The sequence below is a fragment of the Centruroides vittatus genome, unplaced genomic scaffold, assembly GCF_030686945.1.
Source record: "Centruroides vittatus isolate TY-2023 unplaced genomic scaffold, ASM3068694v2 contig_361, whole genome shotgun sequence".
NCBI classification, from domain to species: Eukaryota; Metazoa; Arthropoda; class Arachnida; order Scorpiones; family Buthidae; genus Centruroides; species Centruroides vittatus.
In genome coordinates, this window is record NW_027122185.1 from 2430186 (window position 1) to 2453722 (window position 23537).

Here is a 23537-nt window from a genome sequence, read left to right on the forward strand (position 1 = left end):
ACGTGATAGACTAAAAATGTCTTCGCTTTTCCGTCACATCCAGTCACCAGGAACAACTATCTTCCACTGCAGAGGCGACCGTTGTTTAGGGATTATGCCTCTCCAGATATATGCAAAACAGTCTAAAAGTGCACGGGTGACAATCCCAGCACAATTAAAAATGTAAAATTTCTTTTGTAAGAAAGAGCTGACGAATTTAACTGTGCTCCATTACAAATCCTATAAGAACATTTCAGCCCTCTTAATTCGTGTAATCAGTCAAACGAATAACATTTTACGGTACAGAACACAATTGACATTCGGCACTCTTTGTTCCTGAAAGTTTACCGGATTAACCAAACGCCAGCTGTCACTCATAATTAAAAATTCATCAACATATCTGTACCAGTATATATGCCTTTCCCCAGTGTCTAATGAATTTCTAAATTGAATAAATATTAATTTAAGTTTTTTAGAACTCTAATTTCAAACTATTTCAATGAAACATATCATATGTTTCATTGGAATAGTTTAAATTAGTTTATATCTGAAATAAATTGGGCATATGGTTCTAATAAAATACGCGGTTTGACAATGTTACTGTTTGTTTTCTAAAGCTTAAACAGACCAAGATCATATGCCTGCGTTTTAAACATCGATAATAACTGTTGAAGAATATTTAAATTTAGAAAAATACTAAAATAAAACTTTAAAAAAAAAATTGTTTGGCACCATCTGTTATGAGATTGTTATAAAAAATTTTTATATTTTTAATTTAATGCAAGCAATAAAAATAAAAATAGAGAACATAGACACAATGTTCTCTGTACAGCTCACCAAAAAAAAAAAAACAGTGTTAAATGTATGTGAATATTATTATCTGCTGGTTAATCTGTTAAATTATGTTAATGTATGATACTAGTTTGGGATGAGGAACGTGTGCCCTCCCACCACTAATTTAAACATAATTTTTGTAATTTACATAGACGTGAATTCACTAAAGACTACATTTTATATAATTTTAAAATAGTATTTATTCTTTGCCTAAGGACTATTTCCTTTTTTTTTTTTTTTTTTTTTTTTTTTAATTATTATAATACCAATCCACCGATTATTCAGTGGAAAGACGAATACTTAAGGATACACTGGATTAAAATAAGAAATAAAATTTACATTTTAATTTAAAACTTTTTAATTTTAATAATGATATTAAATTTTAATTTGTTATGAATTATTTTATCTATATTTTACTGTAACCAACTGTATAATTGGTTGAGGTGCGTTCGGTACCACCCATGCATCATGAATACTTTTAAAATCTGAACTAAGAAATATAATTATGTGCGTGCAACCATTAAATATCTAGCAATAACATAAATTGGACTTATCCACTTTTAAAATAGACGCGGATCATTTGAAGATTAGGAGATCCATTAGTGGAATCCACGCTGCTATCATCAAATAAACAGCGATAATTGTTTTATTGTTCTGTGATGTTTCCTTCCCGCTTGGGTGGCCATTAAATTACGATGATATTGTTTCGTTGTAGTCGGAAGAAGGTTGTCTTCAAACGTTTAACAACTAGGCTTGTCAGATCTGATTAATTAATTTTATTTTTTATACGATGTAGTAATGCAGTTATCAAAGATCGATAATCTTAATTCAAAAATTAATATCGTGTGAAATCTTACAGAAAGAATCAAAATTTTACACCCGCAGTTCATACCTAACACACGTGGTTAGTAAAACGCGTTTACTTTAACTGCAAGCATTTTAAGTACAACGTTAAGATTATGCACTTTTGTGGTGAAATTTCTGACAACATAACACCAGATTAAAAGCATTTCTGTACAATATGATCACTTAAAGTGACTCAAGACGTTCTTCCAGCTTGAGAAACACTGTATAATTTTCCAGAAGACAACCTTTTTTCTATCAAGGCTTTTGTTTTCTTTTTTCGGGATTTTTAGAATTGACTTTAACTTTTTATCGTTGAAATCGTCGTCAGAGAAGAAAGGCTCCAATTTTGGTTAAGATAGAAGGCTGAAACTTCGAGAACACATCTTAGTTCGATGACAGTACATTTTAATGCTGTTTTAGGGAGCACCCTACCATTCTTCCCATCTCTAAACTTGATAAACATAACTCCAAATATAGGATTTAATCATTTTGTGTTTATGTTTATGCCTAATAACACGAGACTGTTCCTGCCTCTCACTGACGAAAAACCTGATCAATAAAAACGTTTTTAAATTTTTTAAAGTATATTAAAATTATTTATTTTTTAGTTATAATAACAATATTATCATAAGTTCCGCTAAACTTAAAATATTCTGAAGATTCTTATGCTTACTCTAAAGATAAATTTCATCTCAGATATTTATTTTGTATTATTATTATTACTAGCTGTAACCGGCCACGCTTTGCTGTGGCTCAAAATGTATCTGTTATAAATATATAACAATCCCCGTGGGGGGATTTCGAAAAATCCCTTTTTAGTGTATATTCTCTTGACGTACCCTAGTAAAACGCAATCAAAAACGCAAAAAAAAACGCATCTAAATTGTATAATAGAAGCCGAGTTCTTCACAGTAAGACTTAATCCTGTCCCTCTCCCCCGCGGAGGATGAATTGCCACATCTATATAATATAAAAACACACGCGTATTCGAATGCAACGTTGTGTCAAAATTTCAAAGCAATCGGTTAAGAACTTTCCGAGATTTAACATTTTGAACAAACCAACATTTACATTTTCACTTATATAGACTATCATATTTGACATAAAAATAATTCGTTCTTAATGATCCCAAAATAAAAGGCATACAATATATCTGGTACATTATATATAGTCTAAAGTACATTAATTACGTTATATGCTATGTTGATTTTTATAGAATATTTTATCAAGGAAGTTATGAAGTTTATTATTATTCAATTTTCTCCCCTTCTTTTTGGATTTGGCACGTTTTGTATTAAAATATCTGTTTTCTCAGCCTCTAAACGACATTAAAAAATTTATTTTTCGGAAATAAAACAGTTTATTTATCGCTTTTAATAGTTTTTCCTGTCAAATAATCTACCTACTTAATTACATAATCAAATATCGTTCAAATGCAAATAGACGTTTATCGAATAAGAAAGTAAATACTGTTTTTACACATCGTAAAAGTTTTACTTTAAAAGAACTACAGAAAAACCTTTCAAGCTAATTTTAATTGTTTATTTTCTTTTCGCTTCCTAGGAGAATGTTTCCGGTCGTTCGACTGAAAATTAAGGGTCTCCATCCGAATTCCATGTACAACGTAGCATTGGTGTTTGTTCCGATAGACGAATGGAGATTCGGAATACAATGGAGATTCATGAACGGATTTTGGTTCATTTCGGGATCCGCAGAATCGCAACCATCGCAGAACGACCCGAGGACGTACATTCATTCAGAATCTCCAAACTTCGGAAGTCATTGGATGTCAAAGGAGATTTCCTTTGCAAGAGTTAAATTAACGAATAAATGCAACAAGACCAATGGCGTAAGGAAGTATTTACGTCACTCGGTTAACAGTTTCTTCATAATTTTACATATGAGTTATAGCTTAACTTTAATTTTTTATTTCTTCGCCATTAAGGCAACTTTAAAAAATTACGTAATGTTATCGTTTTAAACTGGGTTTTTCCCGAATATTTTTACTTTTCAATTCCTCCCAAAAATTAAATTTAATTCGCTGCTCCTTACTAGACTGATAAGAACTAGAATAAATTACAAATAGGAATTAATAGTAGACCTAATATTCTTCTTTATTGAACAAATCGAAATTGTGTTATTTTACTAAAACTTAGATATGTCAATTCTTTTGTTTACCAAATTTTTAAATAAAATAAATACATTTGTCCACTAATCCCGAGATAAATCGAGTGATCCATCTCAGTAATTCCTGTTTTAAACGAATAACTTACATCCGAGTAAGAACAATGGCTTCTTGAAAGCGTGTTTAGAAAATATCAACAAATATGGGTGGAGTTCATTTCCTAGAAATGAAATATAAACTCTGCATATTTACTAATTACATTTTCTATATTCTTTTTATTCTATCAGTTATTTATTTACTTCTGAATAAAGTGACCAGACCTTCCGAAAAGGCAGACAGTCCGGCTTTTTAATATCCAATTTATGCCATTTCAGCTTCTGTTTTTATAAATTGTATACTAAAATTTTTGGCCATGTATGGTTCAGTTGGAGAATAGTGAATGTTTATCTTGATGAATACCACAAGGATGCTTAGCACCCGTATGTAAACTGTATTATTATTATTATTATTATTATGTTTAGAATCGGTTATTTGTAACTGTAATTAAAAATAGGTATAATTGAAACACGCAGAAAGGTAGAAATAAAAGAACCACTTTGTGAAAATTAAAAAATTTTCATGTTTCTTGTGCGCTCTTGGCATCAAGGGCTCTTATGCTTTGCACGTTCAGCTGGCCCTGTATAACCCGTGCAAGTATAGTTAGTGGTTGTGCCGGTCAGTTATAAAAGAGAGTTGGTGTATTTTGTTAATTATCTGAGTTAAAAATAGCCAGTTAAAAGAAACAATTAGGTCTACTGTCACTGTTCATTGTGGCTATCACTATACGTCGTTATTCTGTAAATAGGAGAGTAAGTTTCATTGGTTGTTTGTAACATATCATGGATGATGTCAGAAAGCTACTGAAGATCGTCCACTGGAATCGATCGTGTGACTCGTCTGACGTCACGTCGAAGCGTCCCACTTCTAACATTTCAGGATCTGGTCACTTTATTTATGATTGTAGAATGATAACATAAATCATGTATTGTTACTGCCATTTAATAATTTATACAAACATGAAATTTATGTGATTCGTTTATTCGGTCGTAAAAGTTTAATTATTCGCAATTGTTAATAAAGTCTTATATAATTTTCAGGTGGTCCTTAATTCCCTTCATCGATATCAGACAAGAATCGTAGACGAAATACGACCGGAATGCGCTAGCAGAACAGTAGCTACTATCGATTTTCCCATTACTGCATTTTATGCTGTTACTGCATACCAAAGCGATGAGGTAAAAAACTAATCGGTGAAAATCTAAATAGACACATTTCGAGATGATAAACAATTGCAGCGATTTATAATCGAAAAGAATTTCGATTGTAGAAATTAAAGTATTTTGTCATAAAGAGTGTTTGATAAGTAAATACAGTATATGGACTTAAGTAACAGGTTGATTGATCTCCCCGTCAGTAAGTTTCTCCTCTCGGCTCTTACAGCCACAGCTTTCACATTTTCTCAGGAATGAGATCCTCTGTATATGTTGGACCCCGTTTCTCATCACCCGGTTTTCCCATATTCGTCCTATTGCTTTTAATTTACTAATTGAAATGTTTATTTAATTAAGAATATACTGTGACGGAAAAAAAGTTTTCTTTTTCAACGGTCGCTTAATCCGTAAGTATTTGTCAGTTGTAGAGAAACCGTGTTGTGCTAGATTGCACAACACGGTTTCTCTACGACTGACAATAAACTACTGTTAGAAACGGCAAGACACCACCGAAAATAGGAAAAAGAAATTAGCGTACCTCAACCAGCGTTATGGACGCCGAACACATTACAAGAACGAAAGGTGAGATCGAAAAAACTTTAATAAGAATAACCGTAAGAATTTACTCTTTTATCTTGCGCAATGGCGGATCCGGAAATCTCTTTAGAGGAGGGTGCATGAAGGAACACAGTATACTTCATGTAATTTTTATTACCTGAGGTATTTGACTATGCTGAGGGGAAGAGGTGTGTGCCTTGTATACCCCGTAAATTCGCCATTGGTTATGCATAAGCTTTAGTGTTACTGTTGAAAACACGAATAGAAGACTCTATTAGAACGCATCTTTATTTCAGTAATTAAGTAGAAATGTACTTTACTGTCAGCTCCAAATTGTGTCTATACAGATTTCTCTCAGAGCCTTCGTAATAGCGAAACAAGTCAAACGTGATAACGCTCCATTGCAAAACATAAGTTACGTCATTCGTTGACGTAACGAGAACGTAAAAAATTTCATAAAAATTTTGAATTTAATTCTAATGCAATTTTTAAAAGAAATATGTTGCTTTTAATTAATAATTAATTGCTTTTAATATTTGTACAAAGTTGTACAAGTGTACACAACACTCATTTTTTTTCTTTCAAAACTAAAAACTTTATTGTCATTTCTGTTATGCAAAACAAATATGAAGGTTAATTTGCACCGAGGTGACCTCAGTGCAAATTAACCGTTACTTGTCTTATATGGCCATCTAAATTTTCTTCTGTGATATTATTTTTTATTGGGTCTTAATATGTTTTTCACAATTGAAATACTTCTTTCAACGTCAATCAGCACCAGAAGACAGCATTGACAATGCCTTTAATGCTCTTTTTTTCCGGCAGTTATTTTCTTACTTTTTCAAAAATCTTTAGGATTTTTATCCACTGCTATTTCTGAAACTGCAACTTATATTATGCTGGATTCCCAAGTGGAATATCTCTTCAGTAAAATTGAAATGTTTAAGCAGTTCAGAATTTTTAATATGTGAAATACACAAAAGCTGTCAAACTAAATTTACTGATTATTTTATATAACTGTAGTAATGTTTATATTTTATTGTATTTTTTTTATCTTACTTTTTTGTTGCTTTTATAACAGTTTTGCTGTTTTGTGGGAGTAATCGTCAGCCATTATGACTTTGCCTTTGTAATATGCACCTGCCCTGAAATGTAGATTTGATGTTTGATCTAACTTGTTGTAAAGCATCAAAGTTTTCATTTGTGTTTTTCCCCCAGGCATCTGATCTAAATAATAAGACTGTACTCCTTTCCAGTTATTAAAAAACAATGATTTATAGGTTTAAGAAAAAATCATGCATTTTAATATTGTTAATTTTTCTTGATTTCTGAATAATCTCAGCATAAATCATCAATTAATATAGCACACCAACAGCCACAAAGTGATTATGCATTTTATGGAAAATAGCATCCCTATTGATTATAATAACTAATAACTGAACTCAAAAGCTGGTCAGCATTTATATTAATTCAGATGATTTGAAACATGTTGATTTTGATAAAAATATCTGATTACAATAAACAGATTCTACTGTATGTTTAAAATAGACAAATATTTATTAAATAGAATAAGTGTTATATTAAATATTATATTATTTTACAGATCACAAATGACAAAAAGTTACAGCAGAATTCTACTGGTAAGTGTAAAATTTTAAAGTGTTTTAAATTGATATTTCTACTTTTTATGAAGTGATGGAGAATTTTTAATTTTATCCTTGTATATTTTTAATTTAAAACCCTCGACAAATTGTTTTAAATAAATACACTCTCTTTTCAGATTTAATTCCAGAAGAGATGTCAAATGACCAAAATATTAAGAGCCAACATAGCAACAGTACAACCGATATTTCAGGTCAGTCGGATTCATCATTGGATGAGGTAAATAAGCATAATTTTTTACAACAAAGAAATGAAGTTACAAACAAATAATTTTCAACAAAATACTACTACTAAAGAAGAAATTGTGCTAAAGAAATTCTACTAAAACAATTGTATGTATAAAAATAAAAATTCAATAATGATTGATTAAATAGTATAGAAAATTATAAAATTTAATTGAACATGTAAGTTTTTGTAATTGACTAAATTGCAATACATGTTTTATGACATGATTTCCAAATCTGTTGTGTCGCTTATTTTATTACACATTTATTGCCTCCCATCCACAAGGTATGAAGTAATAGATGTAAGAATTGCTAGTAGACAAAAGTAAAGTATGTACAGACTTAAACTTACAAATTGCAATGCATATATCTGACATTTTTACCATATTTTTGAAAACTGTCCGGCACGTCGGTCTATCCGAGGGAGACCACAAAATCTGATATTTCTATATGGTAAAAACCAGCATGCCGGTTTATCCTTGGGGAATGTCAGCATACTGGTTTAAGTGAGGTTATACACCCCTCTCTAAAAAGTACATTAAAAAAAGAAACCAGTTACATCATGTAAAAATGGAGTTTTTATTCTAAATCTGTGAAACTGTCAGGAACTTGTAAATGAAAACTGTCTTCCTAGTTTTAAGTCAGTCAAATTACAATGTAGTTATTTTATTGTACTTGGAAGAATGTTTTCTTTAACATTTAATTAACAACTAATTGTTAGATCTGATTAATTTTATTTTTTAGTCACAGTTTAACTGTCATACTGGTCAATCCACAAAATATGGTATGTACTTGTTTTCTATACTTAATTCAAATGAAAAAATTTCTGCTTCTAGAGGTTAAAACTGTTTTCATTGAAAAACTCAGTTCAAGTATGGCAGATAAAAGTGAAAATGATAAATTGAAATAATTTAAAATATCAGTTGAGTTGATTTATTAATTGAAATTTAAAAGAAAAAGGACAGAAATTAATTAATGAAAATACCAGTTGCCCAATGAAATTATTTCTTTAATTACATCGATAAAAAAATTTTAAATTAATTAGAAAATATTTCCCATAATAATGACAAAAATTTTCAAGCTTTAAGCTTTTCATTATTATTATAACAGAAATATTTGTTCATTCATATGTATTCGTTTTATGAACTTTTACATTAGCTCCAATAGAAATGTTTGAATTAGAAAATAAAACTTAAATGTAATTAAACATGTTAAAAAGATCAACACACAATGAAATCTTGTGTTGAAAATTCTTCACAATTAAATGTTTTGTTATAATAATCAAGATGTAAAAATTAGAACTGATACATAATGAATGAACAATTATTTATTGACATTGACAGCAATTTTTAATCATGTTTTTTAATTTATTTAACTTAAATATATGATTTCAACCTCAAATTAGTAACGGCTTGCCCCTGTACATCATACTTTTCCTTTAACAATAGAGTCGTACCGGTCATCTAACACCATAAAGGCAAAATTTTTGAATTGAAATAACATGACTTCCAGTTTGCATCGTATGTTTGTATATAGTTCATATTTGTTACAATTGGGGCTTCCTGCCTTAAAGGTTTCCACATCTGGTCTCCTCTGTCATCTGTCTATCTATATCCCCCAAATCAAAGGATTTGATTGGTTGCTTCTGCTTGGGTTGTTGGTACAGGGCAGATGTGTAAATATCATTAGGGAAGGAGCCAAGAAGCTCAGAGATTTTACAGGGGCCAATGCTGTCTCTCCAATGGCTGCCAGCACTAGGCCTATCAGCTACAATTTAAGTGTAATCAAAACTAACAGTAGATTAATATAATATAAGGATTAGAACTACGAAATAATCTTAATCTTTGTTGTTGTGTTTTTCCCGGGCAACGTTGGGCTCATCTGCTAGTCGTTTATAGGCCTATATATAGATTTAAAATATCTAGCAACCAGTTGCATAAATTTTCTCGGCTGTTATCAAATAATATAAAAGTTATATTTTAAATACAATCGTAAATAAAATTGTATTATGAGATTTTATCATCACATAGCGTCATCTGTTATGAGATTTTCTTGTAAGAACTTTATATTTTTCATTATTATAAAATGATAAAATGCTTAATTTTGATAGTAGAGATGAGTTTTATCGGAAAAAGAAAAACACTGTAAATGTTAACAGTTAGTAAAATCTTCACGAAGTCTGACCCCACTCGAGATATGAACGTGGCCACCCCTCGACCTTTCACCAATTTAATAGAATTTAATAGAAAATTTAATAGAATCAAAATTTCTAATACAAAAACCTCCCTGCAAAATTTCAGAAATTTTCGACAAAAAGCATATGAGTTATTAAGCTTGAAAGTGGATGAATAAAATTCTGCTCACACACACTAACACCCACACATACTGTAAAAAAACCCCTTTTTTGCATTTCTCGACGTTTCAAGGTCTCCTGAGTCCAATATAGCTGAAACACCATCATCTTCTTAGCTACAAAAAGATACTCTACACCAGCGATTCCCAATCCTTTTAGACTTGTGTAACCCTTACATCCCATTTTTCAGAGTTTTATTTCGCATACAATTATACAGCACTGTACAATTACATGTAAAAGAGTTTTGTTTTTAAATCGAAAAGCGTTAGAGGAAGGACACAGATAATTATAATTACATTTTAATTTAAAGGTAAGCATCGAGTACAGTGTCGTTGTCAAAGGCCTCAACGCAGAATCCGAATATTCTCATAGTACATCCGCAATTATTAATTTTTTCTTGGGAACCCCTAAATTACCAACCGCATACCACTGGGGATACGCGTATCCCCAGTTGGAAATTCTGCTCTATCGTATGTCTGGTTTAAAAATGTATTTATAAGTTTTACTATTACTCAAGACGTAATCATGGAACGATTATAATCAAACACATGAATATTAGCGAATACAAAATTTTCTGTAATTTAGAGAAAACCCTTAAGTACTTCGCCCGAGTTATCTCGGGTAAGGCGAAATAACTTTTCAAAAAATGTATGGGACAGTACGTCCCCCGTATTTTAATAACATAAAAATCAATAATTTTGTGTTATATTTGAATGTACGCGGTAAATTAGTGCTCCTCCTGCCTTAAACCCTTCTTCTGAGGTGTACACGTAAATATCCCGGGAAAGCAGTCACCAGCTGTTCTCAAGGTCAACGAGTTTGTAAACAATGTAGACTGCAAGTATGAATTTTGGCCCGTTGTCAAATGAAAGAATAACAATTCCTGCTGCTATAGTTATCAAATAAAAGCGTTTTTATTGGTTATTTTAAACTTTTATATAGTTTTTCTATCAAAATACGTTTTGGGGGTATTTATTTCGCAGAAATTATTTCTCGGCAATTTTTTTGTCAGATTCGCTTTTAAATGGAAGTAATTATTTAACATAAAAAACCAATAAATTAAGAAATTTCCCGAGCGGAAATTAATTAGACAACGGGAACTAAACTCGTTAATTAATTAACATACTGTATCTTGGTATGTTGTCATCAGAGACTAAACAACTGTAATAAGAGGCGATTCACTCATTTAGCAAGCAGCATATTCAAGGAAACTTAGAAATAGAAAAAATTCATTTTCATATTCTCCTATTTAAATATATTAAATAATTCTTTACTACTTATAAATGGTAGTCTAATACTATTAAATTTTAGTATTACTATTAAACTTATTAAATAATAAACAAATATCAAGCAATGGGATCGGTTATTGTATACGTTAAAAACAATAATCTTTAAAAAATTGTAAATTTTCTAAAAATAAACGAGTTTTAAAAAACAACTCTTTTTTATCCGATTTCGAAATGAGCGAAGGACTGAGATGGACACTTTAAAAATTAACAAATATTTCTTACTTTATTGTTCATTATCCATACGTTATTATCCAAATTAATTTCACAAAATCGTTTGCCTCTTCAGTGGATATTACACCTTTACAACACTGTTACATTTATATTCTATCAGACTATTATTATCTAAAAAAATTAAATTAATGCAGAAAACTGATAACAGTAGAAATAGTAATAACAAAAATAGTAATAATATGAATACTAATGATCAGTATAATGTAAAGAAGAGTATTAAATTAACGAAAAAATTTGATTACCCTTCAATAGCAGATAAAGAAGAATGGTTAAATAAATTAATTATAAATTTAACAAGCGTTGATGTCCCGAATGATTACTTACGGTTATTGTCGTATGGAGATAATATGAACTTCCCCATTTTTTCAAAGTCAATTGAAGTTATAGCCGAAATAGAGAGTGCTATTCGACGAATCCCAGGAAAATCAGAAGATAAAAAACAGTTGAGAATACACTTAAGTAAAGATCTTCATAAGTTTAAGGGTGAAGGTGCGTATGGACAATATATAGTAGACAAAAAAGCAATTAATATAACTAGTAAGATGAATAGATTAATGAAATATTTTAAATATAAACAATTATCTATCATTAAAGCAGATAAATCTCACGCACTCATAATTATTACGAATTCAGATTTACAATTAAAGAAAAAAGAAATAGTATCTACTGATGAATATGAACAGCTACATAACAATCCAACCGAAGATATTAAAAAAGGATTAATAAAGTTGATGAAGACGTATAAAAAAGAATTTACAAGCCAAGATTATAAAAAGATAATGGATTTTAACAAGATACGTATACCGCAACTTAATATTAGACTTAAAACTCATAAAGTAGGAAATGTTTATAGACCTCTTGTGGATTTTAAATATTCTATATTGTATAATTTAGAACATTATATAAAAAATTATTTACAGTGTATACCAGATTCTAGATACAGTATAAAAAATACAGATCAGCTAATCTCGCATCTGTTATATGGTCAAAGTAAGGAATCCTTTAGACTTATGAGTCTGGATGTGAAATCAATGTACCCATCAATTAAGTGGAATTTTGTTTCAGAATGTTTAAGTAATTATTGTTTACCTAATTACATTTTAGAATTTATACAATTTGCTTTTAAAAACAACTATTTTTCAGTTTCTACAGACTTTTATCAACAAAAAGATGGGATAGCAATGGGGTCCGTTATAGGCCCGAAGATTGCAGATATATGCATGACATCACTAGATCAAAAGATTTTCCAGTCCCATGGTATTTCCTTTTATGCCAGGTATGTAGACGACATATTGATCCTGTATGATTCCAATATTACTGTAAGGCCGCCGACTTCCAGGGGAAAACAGTTAATCCCGCGTCAGGAAAACCTAGGATCGAAAACGTATGTGGGTGGTGGCGGTAGGAGACAAAGATGACAAGTGTCTTACACAAAACCGTTTATTCTAACTACTAAGTTAACTTACATATTATTGGTACAAATTGCGATCTAGATCGACTCTTGTGGTGATAGAGATCTCCAGTTGTCGGTAGTCGGATGCGGTCCGTCTTCCGAAGATGCGTGCCCGGGGCTGGGATGACGAACTGTCTATTGCACTGGACGTGTGGCTTGGACGGGGGTCACCAGCTGGCGGACGTAGGTTCTGGCGTCTATGAGGTAACACTGGTCCAGAGGAGAACTGCCGCACTTTTTCCAAGAACGACGGAAGGAGGGTCCACACCTTGACCTTGCGACTCGGGAGTTTTATAGGAGTTTCCCCCCTGAATTTCACCGTTTTGATTGGTTCTATTCTTCCTCTCCCTTACCCCGATTGGTCATTTCTTTTGTTTCTAGGCGAAACTGGAGACCGATCTGGGTCGGGAGAGTTCCGAGAGGTGTTGACGGAGTCTTTGTTTCGTGCTCGTATATTCCGGCCGTTATGGCCCTCTCTTTGACGTTTTTGACCTCACGCGGTCCGCCAGATGCTTCGGTGGCCATTTACCCCCCTCTGTTTCCCGTTTCCGACACTCGTACACGAGCACCTGGACAAAGCTCCCTCTCTCTCGGTTGACATCCCCTCGGTCGTTCATTATCGTGTCGCGTTTGTTTTAGGATAAGTTTGGGAGAGTTTCTTTCGTGTCTGGTTTACATCACCAACACATGTTCCTGACACGATTTGACTCTCGAAACTTTCCGACTTCGGAACTTTATAATTATTCACCATTTTTACGCGTTTTTGCGATCCCTACATTACTACAGCCAAAAACATTGAAACTTATGCAAACAGTTTAAACAATGATATTAGATTCACCTACGAAGAAGAGAGAAATAATGAAATTAACTATTTAGATGTTACAATCACACGACAGGAAAAAACACTACTATTTCGTAAGTATACAAAGAGTTGTAATAATGATAAAGTAATCAACTATAAATCGTACTGTTCTTTAGGTATAAAAAGAAACGTTTTTCTGATGGAACTAAGAAAAATTCTTAATAGAACAACATTGCAGAAGCATATAGAACTTGAAACTGAAAACCTGTTTAAAAAATATTTGCTTAACGATTATCCGCAACAATTAATACGTAAGTGGTACAATTATTATACCATCAGTAGATATAATGTAAAAAAAGAGAAAAGTAATAATCTATACATTAAAATTCCATATATTAAAAAATTTTTTGAAAAATATAAAAATAACTTTAAAAATTGTTCTGTCAACTTAGTGGGTGAACAGAAAAATAGACTAAGCAAAAGTATTTATGTGGTGAATAGAGGAATGGTAGGACATTCAAGGGACCCTTTGAAAATAGCGGGAGTCGTCTACAAATTAATATGTACATGTCCAGAAGGTAAAATCTATGTCGGCGAAACAGGAAGACAACTTGAACAACGTATTAAAGAGCATGAAGCGGCAATTCGACTAAAAAGAACCGAATCTCCGTGGCATCAACATTGTAAAAATAAGAATTGTATCATAAATAGAAATAATATTAAAATATTGTATAAAATAGAAAATATTGTAACGAGACGCATCGTTGAACATTATTGCATCAAAAGTTATGCAAATGTCATCAATTTGAATACTGGTTTATCTGTAGATGCATGCTGGGATAGTCTGATAGAATATAAATGTAACAGTGTTGTGAAGGTGTAATATCCACTGAAGAGGCAAACGATTTTGTGAAATGCATTTGGATAATAACGTATGGATAATGAACAATAAAGTAAGAAATATTTGTTAATTTTTAAAGTGTCCATCTCAGTCCTTCGCTCATTTCGAAATCGGATAAAAAAAGAGTTGTTTTTTAAAACTTGTTTATTTTTAGAAAATTTACAATTTTTTAAAGATTATTGTTTTTTACTATTAAACTCTCAATTTCTGGCAACTGAACGAACATGGAGGTGCCCAAGAGAAGATTAATATTAATTGGAAAAAATGGATATTGCTGATATAGCCTATGTTAATTTTGCAAAATAAAAAAAATCATACCTTGAACAATGTGAGATCATTACGATATTAGCTTTGCAATATTAGTTTACATGATGACTAATGATTTTGGTATTGTTATTTATTGTCTACTAAATGTAACGGCAATTAACTGTATATTAAACAGAATTGACTTATGTTTTAAAAATAATATTTAGAGTGTTGCTGAACAAGGCACGCCTGATAATCACAATGTAAAATTTATAATGCTTAGTACAGATTTTAAAAAATCGTGATTATGAGCATTCTGGACAGGAAGAGGTTTCCAGCTCAATTCAATTCATTCATTCCTCTTTACAGGGTTGCAGTTGATGGACAGTTCTCCACTCTTCACGATTGTTGGCTTTTCTCAAGCTTGAGCCAGTCCATTTTTTTGTTGTCATTTTTTCTAGGTCTTCCTTTTCGCCGTCTGGCCTCCCCCATTCCTTGAACTGCAATTTTCATCAGTTCCCCCGAGGATCCTCTTATTATAGGTCCAGCATATGCTGTTTTTTTCTCTGGATGCTGATCATCAGGTTTTTTTCCATTCCAAATCTATTCATAACCTCCTCATTGGTATTTCTATCTATCCAACTAATTTTTTTTACTTTTCTAAGACATCACATCTTAAAGGAATTTACCCTATTAACTATCGGCTATAGTTTAAGATATATATATATATAGACAAGTTTTCGAGAAAATTGGGGAAAAGAAAAGATCGATATTAAAAAAAATTGTTGGCAAGAGCTTCGCGTATTTCGAATGTCCGATAGGTAATGTGCGCTGGTTTGTTTACGTTTTACAATGCAAAATGTTCCCATTGACTTAATATGGGATGACCTTTCACCTCAAATATTTTTGTCCTATTCTCCGTCACATTATTAGTTTTACTAACGTTTAAAATTTCGTTCAAATCAGTGAAGTCATTACGGTAAAAGTGTAGCTAGGTAAACCCCATGGCGACAGGTGCAACTGCTAACTACACCGGCATTTAAATAAAATTTTTCACTTACCGTTGACACGGTTCGGATGATTCTTCGTAAATTCATCCTTTTCCACCGTAGAAACTTTTCCGCATTATTAACACACGTTTACATTTTTTTTCTTGAGATTTTCGGATTTATTGGTCCTTACTTTCAGGGCTGAAGGTACGATTTCTGACTCTTTCCGAATTGAAACACGACCCGCTCCTGGATAAACCTTACTCGTTTGCTAAACAAACCGATCGAAATCTTCTGGTGTTTTCTTTCTGCTCTCATCAATCTCGTCGATGTCGACAATACTTTTTAAATCCACAAATTCGGGTCAAATTAGACTATGAAACCATGATAATGTGTCGTATGTATTTTGCCCATTTAACAGCTGTTCGACTACTCACGCCCCCCGAAAAACAGGTTACGCTCAACGCACATTCTATGCAAATTAGATGCTAAATAAACGAAAAAAAATTCGAATTTACGTTCAAATCTTCCTTCAAATAACGAATTATTCACTTTGCGTCTATGACATCGAAAAGAAACAGAATCACGATTCTTTCGATAAATTAACTTACGAAAACCATAACAATTCGAACAATCTGCAGGTTGCAAACCAATCTGTATGGAAAACTTAACATTGATGAAATTCTCTTGTCGACAACAATTTCGGGAAATTCCGATTCTAAATGATGTAAATAATCCTTTGAGGTCCACTTTTGCCACAAAGACTGTTGAACTTTAACTGATTCTGCCATTACAACAATAAAAAGGATGATATCAAATATTAACTTCAAAAAATTATTGTACAAACAGCAGTGGCGTGCGGTGACATTTGATAATAGGCAAGCTGTGTTTCCTTAAAAATTATAAACGAATACTGGAAATGACAAAAATAAACAGTTTATTTGTTTTAATTTTAAAATAGATATATTGACAAAGATAGAAGAAATTGTCGATGAAAATAATCCCACAGTGTGCATTTGTATTTTAGAAAATACAAAAGAAGCGTCGCTTCCACAGTTTGCACGCCACTGGCCGATCGAGAAAGCTATATACTATCGACCACCTTGAATTATCTTCTCTTACGACAACCGACTCTATGTCGTATATAACGACATTTACGACTATTTCGGTTTCTTTTGTTTTAACTCTTTCCGCCCTGTGGGCACTAAGAGGACCTCTTTTAGCAAGGCCATTACGGGTTCGGCCAGGTCCACAATGATGCGGCCGGATGGTGAAGAACAGGGTCCGACATATCCGGACGGACCATTCCTGCGAAATATTCCTGGTAATTTTTTGATCCCGGCTCCCCCAGAGCGTTAGGTTGTCACCGTATTTCGGTTAGGTCAATTTATGAATACTAAACTTTGTCGTATTATACGACTCTTTCGTGAATCCGGGCCTTAGTTTCTCAAGAAATCATTATGCTAGTAGCAGGTAATCGTTACTTAAGTAACGATTACCTGCTACTAGCATAATGATACTTAAGTAACGATTACCTGCTACTAGCATAATGATACTTAAGTAATTATTTCTCGGTTTTGTAATAATAGTAAATACGGAATATTAAAAAAATCAAATCAAATTTTAAAATATCCAAAAAACCGTTATTCTTAAAAAACTGCTTGATGTCGATTGTACAGTGTGAATGCGCTATATAAATCCAATCTATTTAAATTAAACTATATTGATATTTAAGCGATTTTATTTATATAAATATAATTTTATAGATTTTAAATATTAATATATCATAAAAAGTCAAAAAGCAAATAAAACAAGCAAATTACTATTTTTATTTTTGGTTGGCAACACGATAAACTCTTTTGAAAACGTGAGTATGTAACCGACATTTTTAGAATTTTTATAACATAAAAATAATTCAATTTCTTGCACGATTTTCAATTACAGTCAACAACAAAATGAAAGTTGGAGATTGTTTAAGTATTAATTCAACCGAACCTTTAAAGAGAAAAAGCGTTTTTTCGTCAGATCGACGGTTAAAGATGTTGAAGAGCGGCCATGGAAAAAATGCATTAATAATATTAAACCAATTAAACATTGATGTACAATGTGCAGTGATAAGTGAAGGACCAGCGCATTGTCCCATATTTACCGTATCTCTTGAAATCGATAATCAAACATTTACTGGCCGAGGACGTACTAAGCAAATGGCGAAACGTATTGCAGCAGAGAATGCATTAGCTGCAATGAAATATTCCGAGAAAATACACGACGACGACTTAATGAATACTGATGTAGAAGGAAAACACCCCGTTATGCTACTAAACGAACTTCATTCGGATTTGAAATTTAATTTAATAAAAGAAGATAAATCAGTTCCTTTGGCCAGGTTCACAATGAGTGTTGAAGTTTATGATATTACATTCGAAGGTTGTGATCGAACCAAAAAATTAGCCAAAGCTGCGGCTGCGAGATCGGCTTTGCACACTTTGTATGGTATTAATGTTTTGAAAAATAATGTGAATCGGGTACCTTTACCTGAAAAATATTTACTCCCTCGATCAATAGCGAATGGAATATGTAGTGGTATTCACGAGACGTTTCAAAAAGTAATGGTCGGCTATGGTGATTACAGAAAATGGAAAGTACTAGCCGGAATTGCCATGACACGTGATGCAGAAATGCATAAAATAGAAATTATTGCCTTAAGCACCGGCACAAAATGTATTGTTGGAAAAAATATAAGTATGGATGGTACATCTTTAAACGATTGTCATGCCGAAGTGCTTGTACGAAGATGTTTGAAACTTTTTCTGTATGGTCATTTAAAATTGATAGCCACTGGACGGAAAAACGATTCAATCTTTACCGAATGTAAAGAAATGGGTGGTTACCAACTGAAGCCCAACGTAAAATTTCATCTTTACGTTAGTGACCCACCTTGTGGCGATTCAAGAATATATTTGCCCGAAAAATTTAGTCGCAAATCTTTACATCGTACTGCTTGTGGAGTTTTGAGGTCGAAAAATAAATCCAGAAACGAATCTTTTCTTATTAAAGGTATTGATGGAATTCAAAAAATAGGGCCGACAATAAAACAGCAGACAATGTCATGTTCTGATAAAATTGCCTCGTGGAACCTTTTAGGAATTCAAGGTTCGCTTCTTAATTATTTCATACAACCAATATACCTGGAAAGTATTGTTGTTGGAAGGGATGTTTATCCTGGATATATCTTTAGAGCTCTGTGGGGTCGTTTTGAAAAATCGCTTCAAACGTCGCCGGAACCTTATCATTTAAATAAACCTAAAATACGCTGTGTAAGAAAACCCGAAGAAAACTGCGAGTCTGTAGAACATCCGGATTTCAGTGTCACTTGGTCGATCGGATTTAAAGGCCCTGAAATTATTAATTCAACAACGGGAAAATTAGAAAATGGAAAGATTTCGAGTTTAAGCAAGAAAGCATCTTTTCGTCGATTTAATAAATTATACAACAACATTGCAATTGCCGCTGAACGACAGTTGAATAGAAGACCAAAGTTGTATTCGGAAGCAAAACAATTTGCCCTGAATTATCAACCAGCTAAAACCACCTTGAAAGAAGCATTTAAAAATGCAGGTTTAGGAGTTTGGATGATGAAACCTTTACATCAAGATGATTTTGAATAATAAAATTAATGGAATTTTACCAAATATACCAATACCATATATTTTTTTGTTTTATTTGCTATTGATTTATCTTCATAAATGTTGTCATTTATCTTTATAACAGTTAGAAAAATATGAATTTAATGTATTAATATTAACTTTAAATGCACATTATATTGTTTTTAAAAATGTGTTCTTGAATATCTTGTCAATGGCATTGAAGTTAGATTCCCAATTAACTTTTATATAAAACTATTGTATATCTAGCCTTATAATTATATATGAAATGTGAATGCGTATTTGTAATTAACTTATAATTTAAATTTTTTTTTTTGTGGATTGAATTTACAAAATAAAGTTGTTCAAAAAATTTTACTTGTCATATTATTTATAAATATATCTTTGTGACATTCGTTATATAATTTCCTCCGAATTAATATAGACAGAAGTGAAATCGCAATACCACGAAGGAATGCGCGTAGCCACATGCAAATTGTAGGGCCGGTAGAGGTGACAGAGATATGCAAATGATTAAGTTTGCGTAAGCATCGGATCATGTGGTACCCAGTTTCCGGCTGTAAAGGCCAGCAGCCAGCTAGGGTGACCTTGTGACTCTCCGCCTTGTGGGCACTAAGAGGTCCTCTTTTTTAGCAAGCCCCTTATGGGTTCGGCCAGGCACACAATGGGGCGGCCGGGTGGTGAGAGACGGAACCCGACATATCCGGATGGAGCCGGCAAGGGTCGTAAATGCTTTTAAGGACGATTCCCAGCAACCGAACTTTAGAAGCGTAGAAAATGCCTCGGAAATGAATACCACCAAATGTAGTTTAAAACAGATTTTTGTGTGTGAGGCTCCAGACAAGATTCGAAATCAAATTAGTTGTATATTATATAAAAGAAGACAATTGTTACGGTTAGAACAAAGTCGTGTAAGCTATAGAGGTAGCTATCCAAGTAATGTGACGCGAAGGTGAGAAAGGCCATCCCGGGACGACTCTTATAGGTGTTAGACGATACGCCATCAACCGAAAGATCGAGCCTTGACACCGGCGAATCGTAAACAGCAGACCGAAATTAGGGTAAATCGAACAAAAGGGGGAGGTTTGACGGTTGGATTGACATTGCATACGATTGTTAGAATTCTAAGGTATCAAAAGAAGGAAATAAAGGGTTAAATACGAGCGCAGGTTTCATAGCTCTGTCAACATCTCCCTGTTGGAGTCGGAGGATAGTATCGGGTAAACTTTCTGAAACGGACCTTTCCCGAGACCCGAAATGGTCTCGGTTTTCACCTGGAGACGGTGAAAGGACCAATCGGGGAGTGTCATAGGAAATTTAGAACAAATCAGAAAACGACAATGTGCCGCGAAATTCTATAAAAACACCGAATTCAAGGTCAAATCAAGCAGATTCTCTCTTTCTCTCTCTTTCGGATAGACCGCGAATCTGTATGACGTCAATTTTTCCAACTGTTCTCACTTTGCGCCGTCCTGTGTGTGGGAACACGGCAACTCCGTATGAAAATAGTGCACGATAATTTAAAAGTGACACGATCATTGCCTTTAGAAACCTGCTCTATGTCCCGCTGTTTCTAAGTTAAAGTAATTTGAACGAAATATGGACAATTATAGATACGTTTTTGATTTAAAGAAATCGCGAGTTCCATGAGTCTTTTCTAGCCTCTTATGAGGTAAAGCTTGAAACTCGATATATTTATTTAAACATAATTTGTATAGTGTTAATTGTTTTATTGCTGTATAGAAATTTGAAAATTTTGTTGTATTAATATATTGAGAAAATTAGATGGAAAATTGGAAGCCATAAAAGTCACTAGGTCCAACGTTCAGGTAATTTAATTAACACATTAAGAACTCGTTCTAAACTAATAAATTATGTTAACCATTGGAATTCCTATGAAGAAAGGGTTTAATTTCTTTGCTAGTGGATAATTTCCATGTAAAATAAAGGTAATTATTGTAACAATTATCTATTACGTAAGGAAGAGGGAACAGAGTGATAAAATACGCCTATTTTCAGTTATTTTTAAAATCATATGATTCGGATTTAATGTCACAAACTTATTATTATGGAAATCAACACTGAAAATACACTTAAAACACTACATTAACTTTGACTATTTTTTAAATATTTTACAATGGCAAAGAAACATTAAAGAAAAAGTCAAAATGAGATCTTAATTATAACTCTAAAAAATTAAAAATCAAATCTTATTGGATAGTTTAATAAACACCAAATATATAAAATATTTATTAAAAAATTAATATCATTATAAATTTACTATTAAATGATTTTCACAAATATCTAAAAATATTATATATTAATTATTACATCAACTTGATAGCTCAGATCAAAAATATTATATATATTCCATCTCATATATATATATATATATAACTATTATAATATTATAATAAGAGCTTATTATATCGTGATATATTCTTCTAATATACACTGTATATCACTATTTAAATATTTTAAATTAATTAATAAAAGTGAGTTATCAAGTTGATGTAATAATACAAATACAGGCCTATATTTGTATTATATGTATAACATTATAGGGTGTACTATAGATTACTCCCTATGGAATTTCAGGACTTTGATTATATATTTGAACTCAGGGGACCGAAACGAGTTCAACGGTACCCTATTTTTGGACCGGAGACGAAAAATAAAAAAGTTATCATACTTTTTCCCGGCGATCGCGCGATGATAGGGAGTCGCGTCGCTCTCCGCTAAGTGGCCTCGCTATCGCGATCGGGAATCGCGTGCTTGCCGTTAAAATTGCCTTTAGTAGACGTTTCCCCCTTTTTTACTTTGTTCAAGAACTACCGTGAATCGATCACTAGTTTAGCACATGGCGGCGTGTGGTGGCTCTCATACGAGAGGTCAGTCGGGAGCACGAACACCGCACGGCCCCTACAGATGCTCTTCTGACAGTCGCTAATCTAATGCCTATTCACATCAAAATTAAAAATCTGGTCTGGACTTGGAATCTTACAACAACCGACCTGCAAAACTGTAGTGAGGACGATTTGAAGACTATAGCTGCAGAAAACAAATATCCTCCAGATGGAATCCAAACGCTAAAGCAAATCAAATCCTATGATATAGACAATTACTACAATGACCCGACTAAGGACTTCCACCCAGCTGAAAGGAACAATGTCTTGATCAAATTTGAGAGAGATACTACTAATCCAAGCACAAACTGGCATATTTACACTGATGGTGCCAGAAATGAGAAGGGAACTGGTGCGGCCCTGGTGGTCTACAACGGTGTCGATAATTCTGTGGTACACGAAGAGTACTATAAACTTAATTCCAAATGTACTAATAACCAGGCTGAATTATGGGCCATGTATAAGGCCCTTGTTTACTTTACAACTAACAATCAGAAACTCAAAGGGTCAGCTACCTTCTTCACGGATAGCCGCTACGTTCTCCGGATCATCAGCGGCAGCAGAAAGAGCACCGCCACAGGTGTAAAAGTTGTTCATCTGGCCAACAGTCTTAGCAAAAGAAAGGCCGTCTCGTTTTGCTGGGTGCCAGGTCATCAGGGAGTCGGCGGAAACGAGAGAGCGGACGAATTAGCCAAACGTGCTGCCGGCAGTAATCTTGAAACGGCTTTCAACTCACTTCCCTTCACCTACATCCACAATCTCACCTACGTCATGGCAACTAACCTGTGGCAGACCGAATGGTCTTCGTCCACCACGGGCAGACTCACGTACCTTTTCTTACCATCCATAGTCGAACGCCAAAAAATGAACTACCTTACTCCTTCATTCAATCTTACGCAACTGCTCACCGGCCATGGGAATTTCCCTAGTTACCTGAACAGAATAAAAAAGCGAAATGACGATGTGTGCAACTGCGATGGCGCTGCTATAGGCAACGCCCAGCATATTCTACTGGATTGCAAGACCTATGACATAGAACGCAGGCAACTGATCCTCTACTGTCTATCTAATGGACATGCTTGGCCACCTGACTGGAAGGTGTTCTGCTCCAATAAGGACTGCTTTAAACACCTAATGACTTTTGCGTCCAATTGTGACATCCTCAAGAATAGCCTTACAACGTAAGGCTCCAGAACCACGGGTTCTGCTTCTGTTATTATTTAT

The 23537-nt window shown here is 33.1% G+C and overlaps 3 protein-coding genes across 3 annotated transcripts; all 3 read left to right on the forward strand.

Moving 5' to 3' along the window:
• The first annotated feature begins 3226 nt into the window (after positions 1 to 3226).
• On the forward strand, positions 3227 to 7000 carry LOC136975041 (T-box transcription factor T homolog). The gene is made up of 3 exons (XM_067270031.1): positions 3227 to 3508; positions 4921 to 5058; positions 6935 to 7000. The coding sequence occupies exons 1-3, from the start codon at positions 3227 to 3229 to the stop codon at positions 6998 to 7000; spliced, it is 486 nt and encodes a 161-aa protein (XP_067126132.1).
• Positions 7001 to 14111: 7111 nt separating this feature from the next.
• LOC136975042 (double-stranded RNA-specific editase Adar-like) lies at positions 14112 to 19410 on the forward strand. Its single transcript, XM_067270033.1, has 2 exons — positions 14112 to 14289; positions 17687 to 19410. Exons 1-2 carry the CDS (start codon positions 14112 to 14114, stop codon positions 19408 to 19410), a joined length of 1902 nt encoding a protein of 633 aa, XP_067126134.1.
• A 2951-nt stretch (positions 19411 to 22361) lies between these two features.
• LOC136975043 (uncharacterized) lies at positions 22362 to 23498 on the forward strand. The gene has a single exon (XM_067270034.1). It carries the CDS (start codon positions 22362 to 22364, stop codon positions 23496 to 23498), a length of 1137 nt encoding a protein of 378 aa, XP_067126135.1.
• Positions 23499 to 23537: the final 39 nt, after the last annotated feature.